Raw genomic sequence first — 22617 nt, 5'->3', positions numbered from 1 at the left:
CCACCACCACCCAGAAGTGGTCCACAGCAGATAAAAAGAACAAACGTACAACCCTAAGTTAAAACATGCAAATGTTTAAATACTAATACAGATTAAAATTACTTTAGCTTTCTAAACATCTGGGTAGGCTTGTCTAAACAGGAATGTTTTTAGCAGGTGCCGAAAATAGTACAGTGGAAGGCACCTGCTTAATCTCAATAAGCAGGGAGTTCCAAGTGGAATTGAGTTCTTACAAAATGCAGAACGGATATTATGTGGCACCTGTAAGTAGTGGCAGTTACACTGATCCAAGCGGTCGAGTGGCCATGTGTAGGGTAAGGCGATCTCGTAGGCAAACTGGTCCCAGGTTGTTATGGGCTTTATATACGAATAGGAACACCTTGAACTTGGCCCGGTAGCAAATGGACAACCAGTGCAGATCTCTGAGCAGAGCTGTGTTATATGCTGACATCTGGCAGCACTCTTGCTGTGGCATTCTGCACTAACCGCACCTTTCGGATCAAGCACGAGGGAAGCCCCACTGTCAAATGTGTAACCCCCGCCCCAAGTTCAGATAACTCAGTGGAGCACACTGCAATTCTAATTAACAATGCATCTAGAATCACTGGTTCCCTGAAAGGTTTATACTCTGGCAGTTCTCAGGGTTACCCAACTTTGCTAATGACCACCTTGTGTGGCTGTTGCCATTTTGGCTGTAAAAACAACAGCACCAGGAGAATTGAATAAGAATATGGGGTGGAGGGTCCAACCCACTATATAAATTTTCCAAACTTGCAGTTTGGTCTTGTTTGAAATTGTATGAATTTATGAAATTGTAAGGGGGGCAGGACACACACACAATTTTTAAAAACCAATTCACATGTGTTCTTCAGTATCTTTGTTCAATGATAACACACATCCATTAAGAGCTTTACTTCTGAGCAGATTCTTTCTGAGGTGTGATCTGTTTGAGATCTAATTCTGATTTTTCTCTCCCCTCCACCTTAATTAAATCTCTGAAGTGTGAAGTTCCAGAAGGTGGGCTGGTTCCCAAATCTCTATACCGTACAGCAGAAGAACTGGAAAATGAAGACATAAAGTTGTGGACAGAAACAATTTATCAGTCTGCAAGCGTCTTCAAAGGAGCTCCCCATGAGGCAAGTTTCCTTGTTTTCTTTCTTGCATCCAATTGTCTGTCTATGACAGACAAGCTCTGGGCTTCATGCCAACTTTGTGCAATTAGAGGTGCTTCAGATGATATTTCAGCTGGTCCACTCTCAAAATAATTGTTCAACTGTGTAGAGGAATCTTCTCTTCCACAGTTAGAAAAATGCTACCTTAAGAATTTTATATTCACAACAGAGGAGCTAAAATCTTAATTCAGCTTTGTTCAGCTGTTTTGTTAGTAATGCAAGCCGGCCTCGCATGAACAGTTATCGGTAAGAGTGGACTTTCTGAAACATCTTCTTAGTTCCTTCTAAGTCCTTTCTTTTGCACTTGTGTTGGTGAACAATGCTGAAATAAGGGGAAGAAGTAGAGAGGCACACAACTCCATCCCCATTTTTAGTCTAACATTGTTTTCCTGCAGTCTGCTAAAAGTAGTAGCATGGGCTGCCTCAAAATATAAGGGGGTCAAGCCCTTCTGACCCACCTGTAATTTGAGCACTGCTCAGATTACTGTTCCTAGTCCTGCTGTGAAGGCAACCCTTGACTCTCCCCCTTACTAAACTCCCCCCCCCCCAGAAAACAAGAAGATGTGGTGCACTTTGAATACTCTCTGTTGGTGCCTGTAGCATACTTTTAATCTACCTTTTTTATTATGTAGTAATTGGAAGAATATTGATGCAGTTGAGCCACCAATTATTGGAGGGCCAGTCTTTTAATCTGCATTTCCTTAAAGCAGAGATGTGCTAGATGTAGCAACTGTCCCTTTCGAGCACTGGAAGGCCTATATCTTATTACTTGCCCTTCAAGCAGGTTACAACAATTAAAAACATATCATCATTAAGAAACCTCAACATTGCAAAAAACCATAAAGGATAACATCTAATGAAAAGTAACAAAAGTTCAGACAATTGCTGTCATAAAGCCAAGGGTGAATTTGTCCCCCCCCCCTTTATGGCTTCTAAAATAACATGGGTTTTGTTTTGTTAATTGTAGGGCCTAAATGAAAATTGACAGTGTAATTTGACTTTGTACTGCTTTTTAAAATGTTTGTTTGTAAATGTTACGCATTTGGATGCAGAAGCAATTAAACTCTTGCATATGGTTACAGAATCCCTCATAGCAGGTTTTGTAGCAAATACAAACACAGTGGGTTTCTACCCCAGAGCATTCGAAGTGTGTGGAATTTGACAGCAGCGCCAAATTGGCTCTTCTCATTGAAAGGATTTTGCTTTGACCTAATTTTTAATATAATTATCCTCCAACTCTCTAGATCTTCATTCAGATTGTGGAAGCTTCGTCTGTGATCACCTGGGATTTTGATGTTTGCAAAGGTGACATTGTATTTAACATCTATCACTCCAAGAGAGCACCACAGCCTCCGAAAAAGGACTCCCTGGGGGCCCACAGCATTACTTCTCCCGGTGGCAATAATGTGCAACTGATAGAAAAAGCCTGGCAGCTGGGGCGGGACTACAGCATGGTGGAGTCTCCGCTTAGCTGTAAAGAAGGGGAGAGCGTACAGGTGAGAACCAGCCTCTAGGCAAAATCCATGTTGTTAGGGTACTTTCAACTGGCTTCTTACCCCAAGCAGAAGTCACTTGAATTGGTAATAAGAGAACTACAGCAGGGGTTGGGAAAGCCATGAGACTTTTGATATCAGAGTCGTGGGTTTGAGCCCTATGTTAGGCAAAAGACTCCTGCATTGCAGGAGGTTGGACTAGATGTCCCTCTTGATCCCTTCCAATTCTATGCCCCTGCAGATGTTTTGACTCCCAGTGCAACATCAACCCCAGGTAGCGCAATTAAGATGATGGGAGCTGTAGTCAGTAATGCCTCAAGCGCTATGGGGTTTCCATCACTGGACTCTTGGATGGGCTATCTGATCACAACCAACAGTAACCGGGCAGATCTAAGAGAATTCTTAAGTTGCAATGAAAAGTTGCCTTGCGTCACGAGTGGCCTTACTGAATGTATGTAGCCTTACTGTTTGCTGTGGAATGGTAAGGGATTTTAGGATGGTGCTGGTCAGTTTTTAAAAGGAAAGCCCTGGTATTGCCATCCACTTCATATCCCCAGATATATCAATCGAGTACAGTGGTGCCTCACTAGACGAAATTAATTCGTTCCACGGGTCAATTCATGTAACGAATTTTTCGTCTAGCGAGTCCCAGTTTCCCATAGGAATGCATTGAAACTTAATCAATGCGTTCCTATAGGCCCTGGGGGACTGGCGGCGGCATGGGATGGGGCTTCGGAGAAGGTCTCCGAAGCCCCGTCCGATGCTGGCTGTGTGCAAGGCGGCGGGGGGAGAAGCTCTCTTCTCCCAGCCACTGCCTTGCTTGCCTCCCCCGACATGGAGCACAGCTTCAGAAACCTCCGAAGTTGCGCTCCGTGCCGGCTGTGCGCGGCGAGAGGCGGCGGCGGGGGAAGAGCTTCTCCCGCCTGCCTCCCCCAACACAGAGCGCAACTTCGGAGGTCTCCGAAGTTGCGCTCCGTGCCAGATGAGTGTGGCGAGAGGCGGGGGGGGGAGAAGAGCTTCCCCCCGCCTCCCGCCTGCCTCCCCCGACACAGAGCGCAACTTCTCCCGCCGCCACCTCCCTCCCCCAACATGAGGAAGCGCCGTCTCATGGCGCTGGCGAGGCGGCAAGGGAGAGAAGCGCTTCTCCCTCCGTCGCCTCCCGCCTGTCTTCCCTGGTGGGGCGGTGCGGTGGCTCCGGGGGACAAAGCCGAATCACAGCAGGTGCTGCTTGCCCCCGCCTGTCTTCCCCGAGCCAAGGGGAAGACAGGCAGGGGCAGCCGCCGCACCGCCGCGTTTTGGCTCCGCCCCCCCTGGCAAAGGAAAATTAGCTGTTAGCTTCCCGCGCTGACAGCTGATCTTCCTTTGCCGCTTTCTATGGCCGCACTTCGTAAGACAAAGCAGCGGTCATAGAAATTTTTGTCATCTTACGAATGCCTCTCGCAACGCAAAACTCTTTCGTCTAGCGAGTTTTTCGTTGTGTGAGGCATTCGTAAAGCGAGGCACCACTGTACTTGAAAAGAAGTTCCAGCCAATGGGGGTTGGGGGAGTTGAGTTTCACCACAACTGTAAGGCTGAAACACTTTGCAGCCCATCAGTTTCCCACAACACAAAAATTGCCACATGCAGCATTCTGAGAGGTGATTATCTAGCTATGAGTCCTGGAAGACCTGGTTTCCTATAGTCCATCTGGGGAAGGTGAGGCCTTGACTGACTCCAGCTATAAAGGCTAAACCTACTGTTCAATTTGCCTACAGACCACCTGTGTGGGGTTTGTTTCAGGATTGTTGTTGGAGTAAACAGTTTTAGAGAAGATGTATACCAGGCATCCCCAAACTCCCATGATCTCTAGCTAACAGGACCAGTGGTCAGGGATGATGGGGATTGTAGTCCAAAACATCTGGAGGGCTGAAGTTTGGGGATGCCTGATGTATACTACTGCTGCTTCTTAACTATGAGTCGCAAACCAGAGTTGTGAACAAAGCTCATTCGTATATCCCCCCCCCCCCCGCTTTGCTTTCAGGGGTCCCATGTGACAAGGTGGCCTGGTTTCTACATTCTCCAGTGGAAGTTTCACAGTATGCCTGCTTGTGCTACAACCAGCCTGCCTCGTGTGGACGATGTTTTGGCATCTCTACAGGTCTCATCTCATAAGTGCAAAGTGATGTACTACACGGAAGTAATTGGGTCAGAAGATTTCAGGTATGCTTAGCTGTGGCTTTGCAAGCACAATGCTGGGGAAATCCCAATGGAAAGACCCCTGAAAGGAAAATCAAAAATGGTTCTTAAGATTTGCTTGGTTGAAAGGCAATACCGTGAAGGCCTTCTAAACATGGAAGAAGGGTCCTTGCAGTTCTGCCACTTTGCCAGAATTGCTTAGAACAGCAATGTTGTGAAAGTACTTACTGCAGATCAAATACGAGTATTAAGTAAAGTTGGCAGGAACCAGGGAATAGAAAGGGGGAGGGAGGGAGGCAAAGCTATTGTGAATGGAGATACCTGACCACCAAGATCAGGGATGCAGCAGTAAAACTGCTAGCATGTTTGCAAAGCTAAGCAAGGTCCAGTATGGTTTCAAATTGGATGGAGGACCATGTGCATTTCAAAGGGTTGGACTAGATGACTGTTGGGTCCATTTTAGCTCTACAATTCTATTACAAGGGACTGTAATCATAGGGAACTATTCAGGGCTCTAAGCCGAAAGGATCCAAAAACTGCAAGTATATTTTGTGAAGGAACAGATTCTCATGAAGCCGAACTCGTATGTGAAATGCCTACTTGCAGAATTTGTCTAGAGTAGACAACCTGAAAAGTTGGTTGCCCCTAGTTTCAGATGCACTTGGGCCCAAGGATCACAAAGCTGCCTCACTCTGGCTGCATAGTATTGTGCAAATCCATTGGCATATTAAAAACCTCTTGGTTTGGATACAACCTTCAAGATGGTCAGAAGTGAAAGAAATCTCTCTCCCTATATATCTGAACATTATCTTGAATTGAAATTCTTCCAAGGGCATTAAGGACTGAGAATTCTTAAATATTTTCCTACTGAATCAAGTGTTAAATTGGAATTTAGATTGAAGAAAAGAGCCCCCCATTTACTCTGGTTTCTTGGGTTTACCTTACCGTGTAAATCAGGGATGAGCAACTTTTATTATTATTTCTGTTGAGGACAACATTCCTTTTGTGGGAACTCATATGCTGGTGGTAGGCAGAGCGTATAAAGAGGTTTTTTAAATAAAAAAATAAATAGGACAACAAACCAATACAGTGGTGCCTCGCTAGACGAAAATTCCACTTAACGAAAGGATTTTCTGATCGGAGGTTGCCTCGCTATACGACGAGATTTTCTATGGCCACCGCTTCGTCCTGCGAAGCGTGGCCATAAAAACCTCCGAAAATCAGGGCATTCATCTAGCGAAAGGGGAACCAGCTGTAGCAAGGGAAGAAGGCAAAGGAAGCTCAGCTGAGAGGCGCTGTCACCGCCTCTCAGCTGATCTCCGTTTGCCTTCTTTCCCTGCTGCAGCTGGTTCCCCTTTGTGTTCCGCTGGCACTGAATGCAACTTCGGAGGTCTCCGAAGCCGCGCTCCATGTCGGGGGAGGCAGGCCCCTACGATCCCCACTGTGTGACAGGCGGGATGGGGGGGGGCGCAGGAAAAATCCTGCGTCCCCCCCATCCCGTCCGACACACAGCGGGGATCGTAGGGGCTTCTCAAGCGCCCTACGATACCCGCTGTGTGACAGGCGGGATGCGGGGGAAATGCAGGGTTTTTCCTGCGCTCCCCCCCACATCCCGTCCGACACAGAGGGGATCGTAGGGGCTTGAGAAGCCCCTACGATCCCCGCTGTGTGACAGGCGGGATCCCCCGCTGTGTCGGGCTTGCCCGGGCGCTTCACCTTGGGGAAGCAGGCAGGGAAATGGCAACAGCCCGGGAAGCTGCGGGCTGTTGCCGTCTCCCTGCCTGCTTCCCTGAGCCGTAGCGCATCAGGGGACGGAGTCGAAGATCGGCGGACGCTGGTTGACAAGCAGCGCCTGCTGATCTTCGTGTGACAGGCGGTGGGGAAGGCAGGCAGGCAAGAGAGCAAGCGCCTGCCTGCTTGCCTTCCCTGCCGCCAGTCCCCCGGAGCCCATAGGAACGCATTTCTATGGAAAACTGGGACTCGCTAGACGAAAATTTCGTTTCACGAATTGACCCGTGGAACGAATTAATTTCGTCTAGCGAGGCACCACTGTACAGTTACTGTTCTGGAAAGCACAGGATAATGCCAAGGTTGCAGGTTCGATCCCTGTGTGGGACAGCTGGAGACTGCATTGCAGGGGGATGGACTAAATGATCCGCAGGGTCCCTTCCAACTTCTGTGATTCTATGGAAAGAGGGAACTTCCACACAACCAGGATAATTAACAGAAGCAAAACAAAAAACCAAGTTTGTATAATACCCTATTATCTGTCTCTTTTGCAGAGGGTCCATGAGCAGCCTTGAATCAAGTCACAGCGGATTTTCTCAGCTCAGTGCTGCTACAACCTCTTCCGGCCAGTCTCACTCCAGCTCCATGATTTCCAGGTAGTGCCACTGCCAGGCAAAAGCCAGTTGATGAGATGGCCGGACCTTCGTCTATGGCAGCCAACTGCAATACAGCTTAATCATCGGTGACAAATGCAAAAACAAAAAAAAACATGTGGAAGGCCTTTTTATAGATAGTAAAGTAGCTGTGTGTGCATTTAAGTATACTGGTTTTGTTTTGAATTAGTACTGAAAGCATATCCACAGTCTTAATGCGGTAACCATAGTATTTCCCCCCTTCCCCAACCATAAGCATGCTTGCACAAATCCTAACCTGGACATGCAAGGGCTGGTTTGCAACGAAAGGAGTAATCAGTGTGGTTGAGAATTTATTTTTTAAAATACCATCCTTTCAACACGTTCTATAGTGCATTAGAAATCTAACCTAAAGCTCCTGTCAGTGAGGTTCTCGCAAAGCTCGAAAACACTTCCTCCTTTTGGGCTGCTGTGAGACTCTTCCTCTGCTTCTGCCCAGCATTTAGGTCTAGAGGAAGGCAGTAGCTAGAATACTTGACATTTCATGAAGTGCCAGCTGGTGCCTGGCTGAACTGCTTACCTTTTTCTCTAGCTCTGTCACAGGTGAGTGCTGCCTTCGGCGGAGGAAGCAGGATTTCTGGTCTTCTCAGGCAGCCCTTTTGACATTCATACATTTCACTGCTAAGGGCTTAATAACTCCAGCTTTCGGCACTGAAAGGTTTTTCAGGTCCATAAAGTTACACCTCTGAGCACTGAAGAGGACAGAGCAAGCTCGTCTCAACATCCTAAACTTCCAGAGCCCCATCTGACCATGCCCCAACTTGCATCTCTTCACCCTGAACAACCACCCACTGAGTGCTGGCATCTCTTCTGCCAAGAGCTGATGAGTGGAAGGGGGTGGCTGCTCTTTTCTCAGATTCTTATCTGTCCTACAACTGCAATGAAAATCTCACATGTCACTAAGATGCCACTGCATCCTGTTTATAACACAAGTGTAGTCTGCTGTGGCTACAATTATTGCAGCTTCAATTTTCCTATAACCAGGGCTTTAATTACTATGCTAAGTGCTCTTTTAAGCACCCTTCCCCTGCTACTTCCTTAATATTTGAGAGACTTCAGCTTCAAACCTTGCATGTATTTTTTGGAAAGCTCAAAACATTCAGCCAGTCTTAAGTTTGCTGTGTTGCATCGGACCTTAATAACCAGCTAGTTAAAACATTTCAAAGGCTGCAAATTACTTGGAAAAGCGGGTAGCGGCTGAAGTTGTATCCTCTTCAACCCACCCCAGATCGGAAATATATTTAAATTAAAAGCCCCTTGTTTATAAATAGGACTAGGCCAGAGAAGGAGCTTGTAGAATATGATGGTGCTGTGCTCTGTGGAAATCGGTTTAGGATCAGGGTGTCAAATGCCTATGTTCATTTAAAGGTCGTAAAACGCTGACTAAAACAGTTGTCCTAAGAATTAGACAACCAACAGTTGTGGTGGTTGAAGTATTATGTCAAGGTGGCCCTTCAAGTATTGGTCAAATTGTAGGAAGGGTGGCAGAATATACATTAGGTCACAAACTCACACATGCTCTCTTGCTCTCCTGCTGCCTGTGATAGTTGCTTAACTAATAAGACAGGGCCCCCCCCCCACCCCATGATTTCAGAAGCGGTTTTAATGCTTGATATGCAGTCATGAACATAGCTCCTGCCTCAAAGAAACATAGTGCCATGTGCAGCCAGTTAGTGTTCCTGGTGCAAAAAGGCATGTCCTCTTTTTTTCCCCACTTGTAAGGGATGGTCCCCTCTTTTTCTCTCTCTCTCTCTCTTTTTCTCTCAGATGGCGATTTTGCTGACAGCTGTAAAGAAACCACTTCACTCAAGAGTCCACATCAGCTCAGAGATGTCTGGCTTTGTAGTTACAGCCACTTCTCCTGTCTGAAGATCTATTAAGTTTGCTCAGAAGTGTCCCATGGGGATACTTTCCCCCCCTAGAAGTCAAATGCATCTTTCAGAGCTCAAAGCACAAACACTTGAGGGGGTCCATACATCACAAAAAGCAGCATTTTTTAAAAAATGGAGTGCCATGGCAACTATTACCTACCCAACTTATCCTCTTCTCCATAGTGTGTGGTCCTACCTACGCGATCCTTCCTGTCAGAACTGATAATTCTGCTGGTCCTACCTTTACTGAACTTAATTTAACAACTTTCCCCCTCTCTCCTCATCTGTATTCATGAACTTCATATCAATTTCTGTAAATGTTTTGTAAACATATTACCTCAATCTTGGTAATAAGATAACGGTCTTTAAAAGATTTTTTTTTATTCGTATCAATAAATGTGAACTGTTTGGGAAAGTAAGTCTGAATCATTTCTTCCCAGCTGAAGAAGAGGTGGTATAACAGGGCTGAGCTGAGGAAAGTCAAACTATACATATGACTGTCCCCTTTTTCCTTTTACCTCTCTGGGGCTTAAAGCAGGCAGTACTTCCAGACCTCAAAGGGCTCTTCTCTAAGGCCGCTTTCAAATGGAGGATTTCACAGGATTCTGCTGCATTGATCCAATGCATTCTTCATGACTTTGGGCCAATATCAATCTGATGGGCGTGTGTTTGTGTACACACGTGCACACAAACACAAATCAATATTTTTCAAAAACACCTCAGTATGGGAATACAGGTGGCAGGCCTACTACTGCACTCCATACTCAAGCTCTCTTTATTCATGTACTACAAGCCCACCCCCTTAAATAGTTTGTGTGATTACAGCAAGAGAGGCTAGCTATCCTCTACCATTAAGAAGAATGAGGCAACCACTTCAGGCAGAATATGCTAGGGGGCAATAGAGACAGACCCTGGCAATTCTCTTTGGTTGGGAGGATAGAACTGTTGTGTGCCATACACCCAGTCCTGCAGCCCTTAAACTAGCTTGCTTTCCCCAGGTGCACCGAAGGAGATTCCCCTGCCAGCCCACTTGGCTACTGCATATGGAATGTCCGTAGGAATTGCAACCCTGCCCTTTGCCACATTTAGCAAAATATTTGGGGCTGGTCGTGTGTGTGTGTGTTGGGAGCAGGGGTGGGGAATTTGGCATACCTCTAAATACTGTTGGGCTGCTAGACAACTAACACCATTGCTAGCCATGCTGGCTGGGGCTGATGGGAGTTGTAGCCGCCCTTGCTGTAGAGCAGGCACGTCCAACTCACAAGAGACTGCGATCTCCCATTATAAAAATTCTGGAAGTGATCTACTTTGGGAAGCCAAAGTTGTTGAGCTTTTTTTGGGGGGGGGCGGGAAGAAATCGCTAACCTAAAAGAACGTTGCAGCGGTAACCACCACTTTCATTTCCTAACTCGTCGGCTAATTGTAATTAAAGACCACCTATTTCACACAACAGAGTGACGGAGGAGGGGGGAGGAGACTTTCAATAACTAAGATCAAGAGGGGTCCCATGGGTGACCGGTTGGACATCACTGCTGTAGAGAGAGCAGTTTAATTAGCCACGGGACAGATTCAAAAATTGAGAGGGTTCAAGAGTGCCGCAGCCATAATGAGTTGCATCAATTCATGGCTATGCCTTTCCATTTGCACCTTCTGCTTTCAAAAGCTTAGGTTTTGTCTGAAGACAGAAGCTACGTAAAAGTAGACGACCTTGGATAGGTATAGCTCAGGTATCCCCAAACTTCGGCCCTCCAGATGTTTTGGACTACAATTCCCATCTTCCCCGACCACTGGTCCTGTTAGCTAGGGATCATGGGAGTTGTAGGCCAAAACATCTGGAGGGCCGCAGTTTGGGGGTGCCTGGTATAGCTGCTTAATGTGGGCAGCTTGGTTACAGGGAAGAATGTGGCCCAGAACCAAACTTTCTGTGTATTATGATGTATCTGTTAACCTATGTTAAGGACAAGGGTCACCTAGGCGCCCTTGGGTGCAGGGGTGCTTCCTAGGCAGTTGCAAAGGGTCTCTGTAAGTACCTTTACAAAATTCTACAATGCGCAAGAGGCCGTTTCCTCTTCCTGGTTTGCACTGGCTCAGCCCCTCCTAAACTGAACATGGCCTCCTTAGGCACACCCACTTTTTCATTTTTTGGAATATTGCATGTCTTTTGCTCATATGAAAATTGCACACCTTGTGAAAATACAGCTGAATATATTCGATTCTACGTGAGGGTGATCGACTGGTGCAATGAGGATGTCGGGCTAGGGAAAAGATTTCTTAAGTATTCATGGGAGCAGATTCCCAGGAGATCCATAGCTTGTGTACAAAAATGCTCGGTATATTCTGCTGAAGCAGCAGCACTTGGTACCTTGTCCTCTCTTTGTTTTCACCTCTTGTCAAATTACCAATACATACTTGCAGGCGCTAATGGAGATACCTTGTCAGTTCTCCTCTACTGCCACCTGCTGGTACCTTAGCTTCCCACAAATGCTGCATAAATTTTATCCTACCTTCCTTCCCAGTTCCGAGATCAACATGGTACATTCCTTTCCTCTCTTTCTCAGCAGCCTGTGGGAGAGTGAGTGGTCCGAGGTCACCCAGTTAGCTTTGCGGATAAGTGAACATTTGATTCCAGCTCTCCTCTAGTCTGTAAAACATCATGTAGACTGCTGTTACTTCCAGATATTGTTTATTTATTACATTTATGTGCTACCTTTCCCCCCAAGCTGCTCAAGGTGGTGCATATGGATCTCCCCCGTCCCATTTTATCCTCATGACAACAACCTTGTGATGTAAGGTTAGGCTGAGAGATGGTGACTGGTCCAAGGTCACCCAGTGAGCTTCATGGATAAATGGGGAATGGAATCCCAGTCTTCCAGGTTCTTAGTCTGGTACTTTTAACCATTACTGGCCAAACTGTCTTTTCTGTAGGAAAATTGGCCAAAGAGACATGCGCCTTGCACCTTGTGAGGTTATGGATTCTTGGATGCAAGAGGTATTTTCTGCATCTGTCGTCTGATGCAAATAAGAAAGGCATATTCCTGTAGGAAATCCTCTTAATGATTGCAGCAGTAGCAGCAGCAACCACAACCACCACAAACCTTTGCCTCAAGCCTTTTCCAGAAGCAATGCAAAACCCAATAGGCCTCAGATTAAGTTTTTAATGCTGGCATTGAGAAAGGAGGAGAGAGAAACTGAGATTAGAGAAGCTAACAGGTTTTAAACACCATCTAATGCAAGTCTCAAATACAGAGCTCAGCATCATTTCAAATTATCATTGGTTTTTTAAAAACAAAAAACCTCACTGTTCTTAATTCATTGTCCCTAGGAAATTGCATTCAATCCTACTTGACAAATGTGTGCTAGTTCACTTTGTGGATTGCCATGGATAGCTCCTTTCCAGTCCTACCCAATAGACACCATCTCACAACAATAAATATAATAAATAATACAAAATGGGTAAACATTTGCTTGCTTTGCATAATTTGTATAGGATGCTGAATTTTGAAATGTTCCTGGTGTATACACAGCCCTACCTATGTTCTTCCCAGTCTGAAAGGTATAAACATCCTTCTCTCTAGATAGGCACATTAAGTCAACACTGTTGAAACAACACAAGGTTATGAAACAAACCTATACCCAAACAACTAAAGGAAGCATTGTCATAACAGTGTCTCTCACTAAATGTAAAGGAACCATGAAAAACTCTCTTTGAATTTAAAGTGGAGATTATTTAAAAAAGAGAAAGCATTGTCATTCACTGCATGTCAAGTTCGAGCATGCAATGTTGCTTCCATGTCCTTAATTTAAAACATCTTGATCTGCTCCTAAATCATGCACTGGCCACACTTTGTCCAGGTTCTGCCCAAACCAGTAACTGCGGTTAGCTGAAAGCACAGCGAAAGCTTCTAATTCTTTCCTTGTGTTGGTGCTAAAGGAAGAAAAGGGAGTGTAGCTCATGAGCCCAAGGCTCAGTCACAAAATGCTGAAGTAAGAAGTAGAGCAGTTTCCCTCAAACTCGGCCCTCCAGATGTTTTTGACCTACAACTCCCATGATCCCTAGCTAGCAGGACCAGTGGTCAGGGATGATGGGAACTGTAGTCTCAAAACATCTGGAGGGCCGAGTTTGAGGAAGCCTGAAGTAGAGGGTATCCCGAAGGCTTTGAAAATGGAAATTCACTTCCAAAGAAGTGAATGAGCCTACCTCATTCAGGGTATAATGTTAATGGTGGAGAGTCAGAAATGTCCACTAGGTGGTGCTAGCAATCTTTATAAAATCAAGATAACTTTCCCAGCATAATGTCTGCAGACCTGCATTTAATCAAAGCTGAGGTCCTGCCAGTTCATGGTACTTAATTTAGCTGAATGAAAAGGCATAGTGCATTCTATAGCCCTGGTCTGTAAGTAAATGACAAGATGTTTCTAACAGAATATGTGCCGGAATTGCACATTGGATTTAAAACTCAATGTAGACGTCACTAAGAATCACAACATTTGCTATGGTAGCCCATATGATTCATATTATAGTTACTGTGAGGAGGAGAAAGATTATGTTACGGTACCCTTGCCATAGCCTGCTGTAACAGATCAATAAAACAATTGGACCCCACACAAAGTCCAAGTGTAGTTAAACACAATAGCAAGATTTGCCATTCCACACAACTGTGCTTATGACACACGAGCTGTGTTGCCTATCTTGAGGATCTGCTGCAAAATAAAAAAAATCCTTCAGTAGCACCTTAAAGACCAACTAAGTTTATATTTTGGTATGAGCTTTCGTGTGCATGCACACTTCTTCAGATACACCATGTGCATGCACACGAAAGCTCATACCAAAATATAAACTTAGTTGGTCTTTAAGGTGCTACTGAAGGAATTTTTTTATTTTGCTTCGACTCAGACCAACACGGCTACCCTGTTTCTCATATTTTAAGACATACCCATAAAATAAGCCATAGCAGGATTTTTAAGCATTCAAGGAATATAAGCCATACCCCGAAAATAAGACATAGTGATAGGCGCAGCAGCAATGCCGGCCGTGGCAGCAGGAGGAGGAAAAAAATAAGACATCCCTTGAAAATAAGCCATAGTGTGTTTTTTCGAGGAAAAAATAAATATAAGACGTGTCTTATAATATGAGAAACACGGTACCTACCTGTAACTTGAGGCTCTGCTATGAGTGAAATATGCAATTGAAGAAAAGTTACTCTGGAAATTATTAAATAACTGAAATCTGAATGTTTCTGAGTTGCACTAGCTGCTCATAGCTCCCTTTTAGGAACTAGGATCTAATTTTAATCCAAATTAGGTATAATGTATTCATTTGCAACAATTTAAATATTACAATGTCCTAATCCAAATTCAGTTAGTTGAATTTAAAATGAATGTGCACACCATTTCATTTATCATGATGTACTCATTTCAATGTTTAAAGATGTATTTTTTTTATTTGTGCATGACAGAAAAAATAACAACAGTGAACGCACTACTATGGGGCCGAAAGGGGTAAAAGCTGCCTTTCTGAAACTACAGAGAGGGAGGAGCCCCTGGCACTTGCTGCCATTGTGCCAATAATTTCAGTGTGTGCTCAAATTACCACCTTAGAGCAAGTTGGCTAAAGACAAATTAGGAATGGCTCAAGGACTTCAATCAGTGTGAAGGTGGTTTGAGAAACACATCAAAGCATAGTTTCATATAACAAAGTGCAGGATACATATGCATTTGGGATAACCTGTCAGGTGAACGCAGATTAAAATCCCAGCATTGAGAATGATGTGAGTGTATACTATGCAGTAAACAGGTGTAGGAACATAGCCCAAGTGCAGCTGCAATTGAGACTACGAGCATGGACTCCCCACATGCTTTGATTTGGAAAACTGGAGTGCTGCAAGAACGATTTTGATTTGTAGGAAGTGAACTTGTTGGCCTAGACAATCCAATGAAGCATCAATGTTCTTTTTCTTTTTATTGCACCTAGACACCTGGCTAATAGCTGTGATAAAAAATGGGCAGGACTGTAGTTTACCTGCTGGGACAGAAGTAGATCATTAGCAATGTTCTTGATGTTTTAACAAAGTGGATGGTGGCTTGCCTGTCTATTCTATTCAACGGCTCCCTCCCCAAGGTATTACAGCAAGGAAGTCTTAGCTTTGATCTCTTATGCCTTAGGCTCCCTCCTGGCAAACACGAAACGTATTTAAAAAGGCGGGGCAAAGCCAAGAAGCTTCATTATGCTGTATTGTTCCACTTCCTCCTGTCACCCATCTGGTCTGCTTGGACTATTAGCTAAATGCTGAAATCAAACCTGCTCCCAGTCTACCTGCACACTGCCATCCTATCTTGGAAGGAGGGTTTGTTCCATGGCTAAAAGTCAAAGGGGGAGAGGGGGAAGTTTCATTGCTAGCCTATCTGGAAAACATCATTAAAGGCGAGAATGCAGTGATGATTGAAGAAATTCATCCCTTGCAAAACGCCATGGTGGGTTATATGTTCTGCTTCCGGTTGCTGTGAACTGTAAGTGGGCAAGTGGGCTTCCCACAGGCATCTGGTTGGCCACTGCAAGAACAGGATGCTGGACTAGATGGATCCACTGAAATGATACAGCAGGCTTTTCTTATAGGCAGACTCAAGGGATGCAGCAGCATCTACTCCAGGCATAGGCAAACCTGGCCCTCCAGATGTTTTGGAACTACAACTCCCATGATCCCTAGCTAACAGGACCATTGGTCAGGGATGATGGGAATTGTAGTCCCAAAACATCTGGAGGGCCGAGTTTGCCTATGCCTGATCTACTCTAAAGCCAGCCATAGTAATAGGACGGCCTTTTGTCCTAGAGAGATTGAAGTTGATAGGGGGGGACAAAAGTAGGCTAGTCCAATTTCATAGCAGGTGAGAGAAAGCCAACCTTTCTAAGAGCAAAAGGTGTCCACAAGGTGTTATTGTTCTCCATGCCATCAGGGCAAACATGATTTCAAAAGAGGTAAGGTCTGCTGTGTGACCAACCAGAGACCTGCCTGTCTGCAGAAGAAGCCTTATATCTGAACTGGAGGTCAATCCCTGTGGGGTAAGCACATACTCTGACCTGGCAAAAGTGGGATAAACTTTATGTCATTGTATGGACATAAGGTTAAATATGCAAGCAAATGAAGCAGATCTTGGACTCGCAGGCAGCAGATACCAAGACCAAAAAAGCCCAGTTCTTTCTATTCCATCCCCGCATAAAGAAAAGTAGAATATTCTCTACCTTGCAGCTCAAGTCAGCTTGGATTCCACTTTGCCTCAGCATCTCCTTCCCCAACCAAATGGCACTGCATTTTAATCACACAAGACTGGAGTTGGTGAGAATCTAGGGTCCAGGTGGGCAACCGGAATTGAAGAGGAAACACAACATTGATGAACCTAGGAAAAGGACATACACACTTGCTAATCAAATGTGTCCAACATCTCTGCCAAAAAATTTCTAGGTAATATTCCTTCATCCTACTGAAGTAGCCCAAATCTACATGTAGACATCTGTGTTTCCACTTCACATAATTACCCTTCGATCTAGAAGTCCCCTAGCTCTGACCATGCTGCAGGTCAAGAAAGCAACTTTACTATTTTAAGTTACATTCACACTGATGACATTCAAGAAAACCTGCCAAATTACTCAACGGTGCACCAGATACCAAGGCAGAATGCTGTATAAATTTTGGTTTCCTCTTGCCATCCTGCTTTGCTTATAACTTCTAATTTGAATTGAGCCAATTCTAAGTTTTTGCAAAGTTTAGTTTTTAATCCTGTGCACACCTATGTGGATGCAAGCTCCTCTAAAAACAGTAGAACTTATTTCTGAATAATAATAACTGCACAGGGTAACATGTTAAATTAATCTGCTTAGGAGACAAAGCTTTTTCAAGGAGCTTTTTTGTGTGTGTCTAACATCTGCTGTGTTTATTTGACTTCTGTCATAAAAGCTAACACTATCACTAAAGAAATCTGTAAAGCAGAAGGGGAAAACCTTTTTCAGGCCAAGTAACCCTACATTCCCCTGTGGACAAGTTCTGAATGTTGCATGACACAGCTGTGGGTGGAGCAAAACGTGGATGGAGCAACTCTGGCGTCTCTCACTTTTGTACAGCAGGCTACATTTCAGCCGCACAAAAACAAGAGATTTACACACACACCTTTGCAATTGCATCCTCCACACCAGCAAGCAAGAGGCGCTATCTGAATTCAAGGACACATTCCTGCCCGGCAAATGTATTCAAGGGGGATGCAAAGGAGGGCTAGTGAGAGCTCTTTGATTGGAGCAAAGTCCAGAGATCCAAATCAAGAAGCCTAGAGAGCTACAATTGGCCCCCAGGCCTGAGCTTCCTCACCCTGCTGTAAAGGGATGCTTTTTGACTGAGAAGCTGCTAGACTGAGAGTAAGCTGCTCAGAAGGAAAGAAATCTATCAGGAAAAGGGTAGGAACTAAAAAAGTAGAGACATTATGGAACAGTTCCCAGACACAGATATTTTGACAGTCGATTTAAGAGGGCCAACAACCACCATCTGTACAATGAAGTGTTCCCAAACATGGCACAGTTGTTTACAGGACCAGCACTAAGGCTGAAATCAGCTCTCCCTCTGGCTAAATTTTGGCCCAGCCAAAGCCAGCTTGGACAAACACTCAGCAGGTAGCAGTAAGGAGTTGCATGATCAATTTACGGAAACAGGAGTACATTCATTTTGCAGCGAAGATGTGAAACAGAAATTGGAATTTGCTGGGTCCAAACTGCAACAGAAGGAAAAGCAGCTCTGCTTCAAACTCATTAATAGAGTATGTCAGCCTAACAGAGGCCAGTCCGTGTCTGCAGCGGCATCTCTGGCGGAGAGGGAGGCAATGAGATAGAGACAGAGATGGACGCGCCTGCCAGGGACGCTTAGCTCACCCCACTCATTGAAGTACATTATGCAGGATTAAGAGCCAAGGCTGCTCAAGCGTGTGGCCATATGCCATCACGTGAGGAGCCGTTTCAGGGGCTTTGTGGTTTCCAGGAAAAGCAAGAGAAGGACAATATTTATACAAGATAGCAGCCACAAAAGGAAAGGATTAGGGGAACTAGTTTCCTTTCTCTGCTTCCTCTGGTTCACATGATAAACTAAAGGTACCATGTGCCAGGTAGCACTTCTGAACTGCTTGGCCCTGAGAGGCAATTTGTAATTTGAGCATCAGTGATCAACTTTCTGTGTGTGTTCCTGTGTCTAGTTCTTACACTATCCCCTCTTGTCCTCCTCTCATTCCTCTCTTCCAGGCCTGTAATACAGGGAAGTCAAAAGCAGCCTTTTTAGTAATACCTTCTACAACATCATTGTCAACACACTAGTGCCATGAAAGAATGAACAGACATTAGCAAACCTCCCCGGAGACCACAGCACATAAAGGTTCTGCGACAAGTGAAAATATGAAGATTATTTTTGTTAATAAATCCATAGGGCCTAGCAATCTAACTATAAAAGGCTTCCACAATTGAACAGTTTGATTTAATTATTTCAGAAGACTTCTCTGGAGAGTGCAATGCTGCAGAGAGACGCCGCTTGAACGAAAGCGGTGAGCAACAAACACACATCTGCATGCCAACACATAGCCCCCTAGTATCGCTTCGTATACAGAGCAGGAATAAAAACTGACCAGTGAAATGATTGACCTGACACAAAATATCATGGCAGAAATGAAGGGAAGACTTCCCTCTCTTTTTTTTCCAAAGGCCAAAGATCCTTAGACAGGGCTGGCCCAACCATTAGGCAGAGGGAGGCAACTGGCTCAGGTAACAGATGCTCAGAGACTGTTCCTCTTGAGCCCCCAGGTATTCTGCACCTCCAAGTGCAGGATGCTATCCCTTCACCAGTATAGAAGTAGGATTTAACTGGAGTCCAGCCAGTTTCTGTTTGTGGAATTGGGAGGGGAATTGCCTCAGGCAGCAAAATATCTTGCCCACAATGGTCTTCACAATGGCACAACAAACCTTGTTTTGTTATCACCAGAAACCAGTGAAGTAAAGCATAAGCTCTAAAAGCTAGCCTGGTTCCAACCAGTCTTTTTGAATGAGGTCTCCTTCCTGCCTAGGCCAGCTAGAGATCCCTGCTCTGAAAGGTAGATAGTGCAGCTGCACAATGAATCCCCCCCTCCATTGTTGCCCTTGGTTTATAATAATTTCTTTTCACAGCAAACTCTGAAGATGCTCAACGTTGTTAGCTTTCAGGAATCTAGTTAAAGACATTTTTGATTTTGAAAAGCTTTTTATTCTATTTGGAGATACAGCTGGGCAACTTCTACAAGGTGGTTAAAGGCATCTCTGCTGGGTAACAGGAAAAGGGCTAAATTCTACTCACAATCTCTTCAGCCATCATGGTAAATGATCACAGCTGCCCCGGTTTAGGAATATTTCAGACTAATAGCTGTGAACTGCGGGTGGGATGGGTGATTTTGTGTCAACGGAGACTTTCCTCCCCCACGCAGAGGGGACAGATTTTGTCAGGACCACAGTAAGCCCCCACCCCACCCACCCATTCCCTGACAGACCTGATTCTGTTATTTGGATAACAAACAGCATGCACATTGATGGCATTTCTGGAGTGAGCTTTTAGTCTCAAACCCTAATTCTGACAGCAAACTTATCCTTCCCTCTCTTTCATTATTCCCTAAAGGGGGGGAGGAAGGGGAAGGGGAGGTAGCATGCTCATTGGACCATACAAACACATTGCCACCACGGAACAGTCACACAAACTAGTCTTTACAAAGCATGTAAAAGCTAGTTAACATTTAAAATGTTGAAAGCACAGTGTGAATTCCCACCAAGCCCCAGAGACAGAGAGCTGCCTATGGGGATGTGCCTGGATAATTATGGTCTGCTAAGGACTCTTTCCACCTCGTCAAAAAAGCTGGTGCTGCTCAAAAACACTACTAATTTTAAAAATGTGTTAATGTTAATGGGGCTGTTTCTCTCTTTTAAACTTATTCTCAGGCTGCATACACGCCGTACAGTGACACCAACCCACCAAGAATCCTGGGAACTGCAGTTGAAACCTAACAGAGCTGCAATTCCCAGGATTCAGGGTAGTGGCGTTGCATTTTAACTGTATGATGGTGTATGCAGTTCTAAACAGCAAAATCCAATCTATGCTGCTGTCAGTCATGAAATGGTCACTGAAAAATGGGTTGGGGTTTCCCCAAAATGAGCATGGAAGGAGGGCCTGATCCTTCCATGATAAGGGTTTCAGTGCATACTCTGAGGACTCCATTTTTGATGAATTCAACAAATGATGGCAACACATGCATATTTTTGTCAACAAATCTCAAGACACTTTGTTCAGGAGTTCAAAAAGCAAAGTGCAAATTGGTCCTGAGCTCTTTCACCATACCAGGCCATTAGCAAACCTTTCCTAAATAATTATTCCATGATCTGCTTCTCCTGCAGCTAAACCAGGAGCCTGCGAGTCTCCATCACTCTCCTAACATCTCCCTTTCTTCTAAGAGGAAAGTGGGAAGGATAAACCTTTCACACTGAAGTACCTTGAACTGAGAGAGGTGATGTGGTCTCAACATACAAAAAACGCCTTGCTCCTCAAGCAACGAATAGAGGACCTTCTTTAGAGGCATGCAGTTTGCACAAAGCAACAGGCAGAGTGGATGGGGCAAAGTGGCTGTGCACTCACCCCTAAGTTTATTTGTTTGAACAGATGCTCTGCCCTTCAGGTTAGGATAGGCAACATGGTAAGCATGTGTCCTTTGAAGGATGAGATTAAAGGCTGCTTCGGAAAGCAGGAAAACGCTGCATAAAAAGGAACATGGATTTATAAGTGATAGAGAATAGCTGGAATGATCAAAGGGACCACAGAAGGTGGTCTATCTATTCTCCCCAGTGCCATGCATCCTTATATAAGAGCCAGCATCAGCTCCCCTCCTATACCCTAGGTCGCACTGTGCCATAAATGTCAATATACATCATACACCACATTTCTCAAACTGTGGGATGCAGCACAGATACTGGAGAAAGAGCAGGAAAATATACCCTCACACAGTCCTTAGATTCTCATCCCATCATGCACTAATGCTCAATTACTTTCTGCTCCTTGCAATAGTTATCGAAGTGCAAATGTGATGCCAGGGGTGTTGGACATATTTCCCAGGCCTGAAACCATCAGTGAAGGATACCGGACACAAGCCACACAAAAAATCCACAGCCCTGCAAGGCAGGTCAACATGATCCCCATAAGGGAGGGGAGCTGAATCTTGCCTACTGGCTACTGAGGCCACCTAACGGCTGGGATTTGAGTAGTGCGGACTTCCTAATTCTTACTCAGTCTTATGCAACTCAGTGTAACTTAGAATTGAGTTGTACTAGTTCAATGGAATTCCCAGTGAACACAGTAAGCACATAGAATTGCATTGTGGGGCTGCTTTAAAGGACTGAAATCTTAGGCTGCAGTCCTGTATACATTAATTGGGAGCAAGCTCCATTGAACATGCAAAGGATTGTGCTGTTCATCGCTAGTGTGTTCACATCACTGCCACAGAGCAGTGAAGGTGTTTCCCTATGCCTGCCTTTTACAGTCATTCCCCGCCCCACCTCCCCGCAGTAACAGCCCCTTGCTTTGCAGACAGAAGGTATAAGGACATTTCTTGGTTAGCTTGACAGTCTTTGGTTGTCATGGTGCTATATAATACTCACCTCAGAGTCACTAAGGACAAGGTTCACCTTGGCAAACAAAGGTGTTGCAGGTAAGAGGTTCACATGAAAACTAGCCTGCCGGACAGAAGAAAGCTCCCTGACGTGCTTATTCTCTCCCTGCAGGGATTGATTGAATGATTTTATAGGGTGCCAAACACAACTGTGCACCCACAGTCTGAATTCCAGACACAGATTTATCACTGCTTGTGCACTGTTTGCGAGAAGCAGTGCACAAGGCCCCAGGCAAATCTCAACTCTGCAAGAGAGACCATCTTGGTAGGGTGAAAGAGGTCAGCAGACCTTCAAGGAAAAACAACACTAGAAGTGGCCACACCAGGGAACACAATGCCCCCCCCCCACATCCCCATTTCTGTGCAAGTGCTTGGCTCCATTCTCCTGTTGCTATGGTGATGCATTAAGAGGCTGTATTTAGCCAATAACTCCAATATCAAAGATGAAGGCTCATGGTGGAGAGCTCTCATTACTGCCTTGGAAGCAGGGAGCCAGCATTTGTATCATCTGATAATAAGCTATAAAAACTTGAATTAGACAAAAGCAGCCCTGGATGTTAATTGCTCTGCCGTAGCAACGCAGCTATTTATCAATAGCTGCTTATGAGCACAGCTTTCAGTTTAACTCAGACTGCAGCTAATTGCCCCCTGTCTAATTGATATTACAAAACAAGAACAGCTTGGGATGGGAGGGCAAAACAGAAACCAACACGATGGTTTGCATATGTAATCAGAGGCTGCAAGCAGAACAAGAGGCGCCTTCCGCAACTCAAGGCACTGAAGGCAT

At 44.9% G+C, this 22617-nt stretch overlaps 1 protein-coding gene across 1 annotated transcript in view; it reads left to right on the top strand.

Moving 5' to 3' along the window:
- The window catches only part of SEC14L1 (SEC14 like lipid binding 1), a 37818-nt gene extending 28272 nt beyond the window's left edge, over window positions 1-9546 (top strand). The window contains exons 13-17 of the mRNA XM_035104569.2: window positions 1002-1136; window positions 2417-2668; window positions 4686-4864; window positions 7123-7224; window positions 9028-9546. Coding sequence (XP_034960460.1) covers window positions 1002-1136; window positions 2417-2668; window positions 4686-4864; window positions 7123-7224; window positions 9028-9043 — 684 coding nt within the window. The 3' untranslated portion in view covers window positions 9044-9546. The remainder of the gene's footprint in view (window positions 1-1001; window positions 1137-2416; window positions 2669-4685; window positions 4865-7122; window positions 7225-9027) is intronic.
- The last annotated feature ends 13071 nt before the right edge of the window (window positions 9547-22617 follow it).

Source organism: Zootoca vivipara, chromosome 2, assembly GCF_963506605.1.
Source record: "Zootoca vivipara chromosome 2, rZooViv1.1, whole genome shotgun sequence".
Classification (NCBI taxonomy): domain Eukaryota; kingdom Metazoa; phylum Chordata; class Lepidosauria; order Squamata; family Lacertidae; genus Zootoca; species Zootoca vivipara.
The sequence above is the reverse complement of the archived record's forward strand: the minus strand, read 5'-3'. Positions and strand labels throughout refer to the sequence as shown.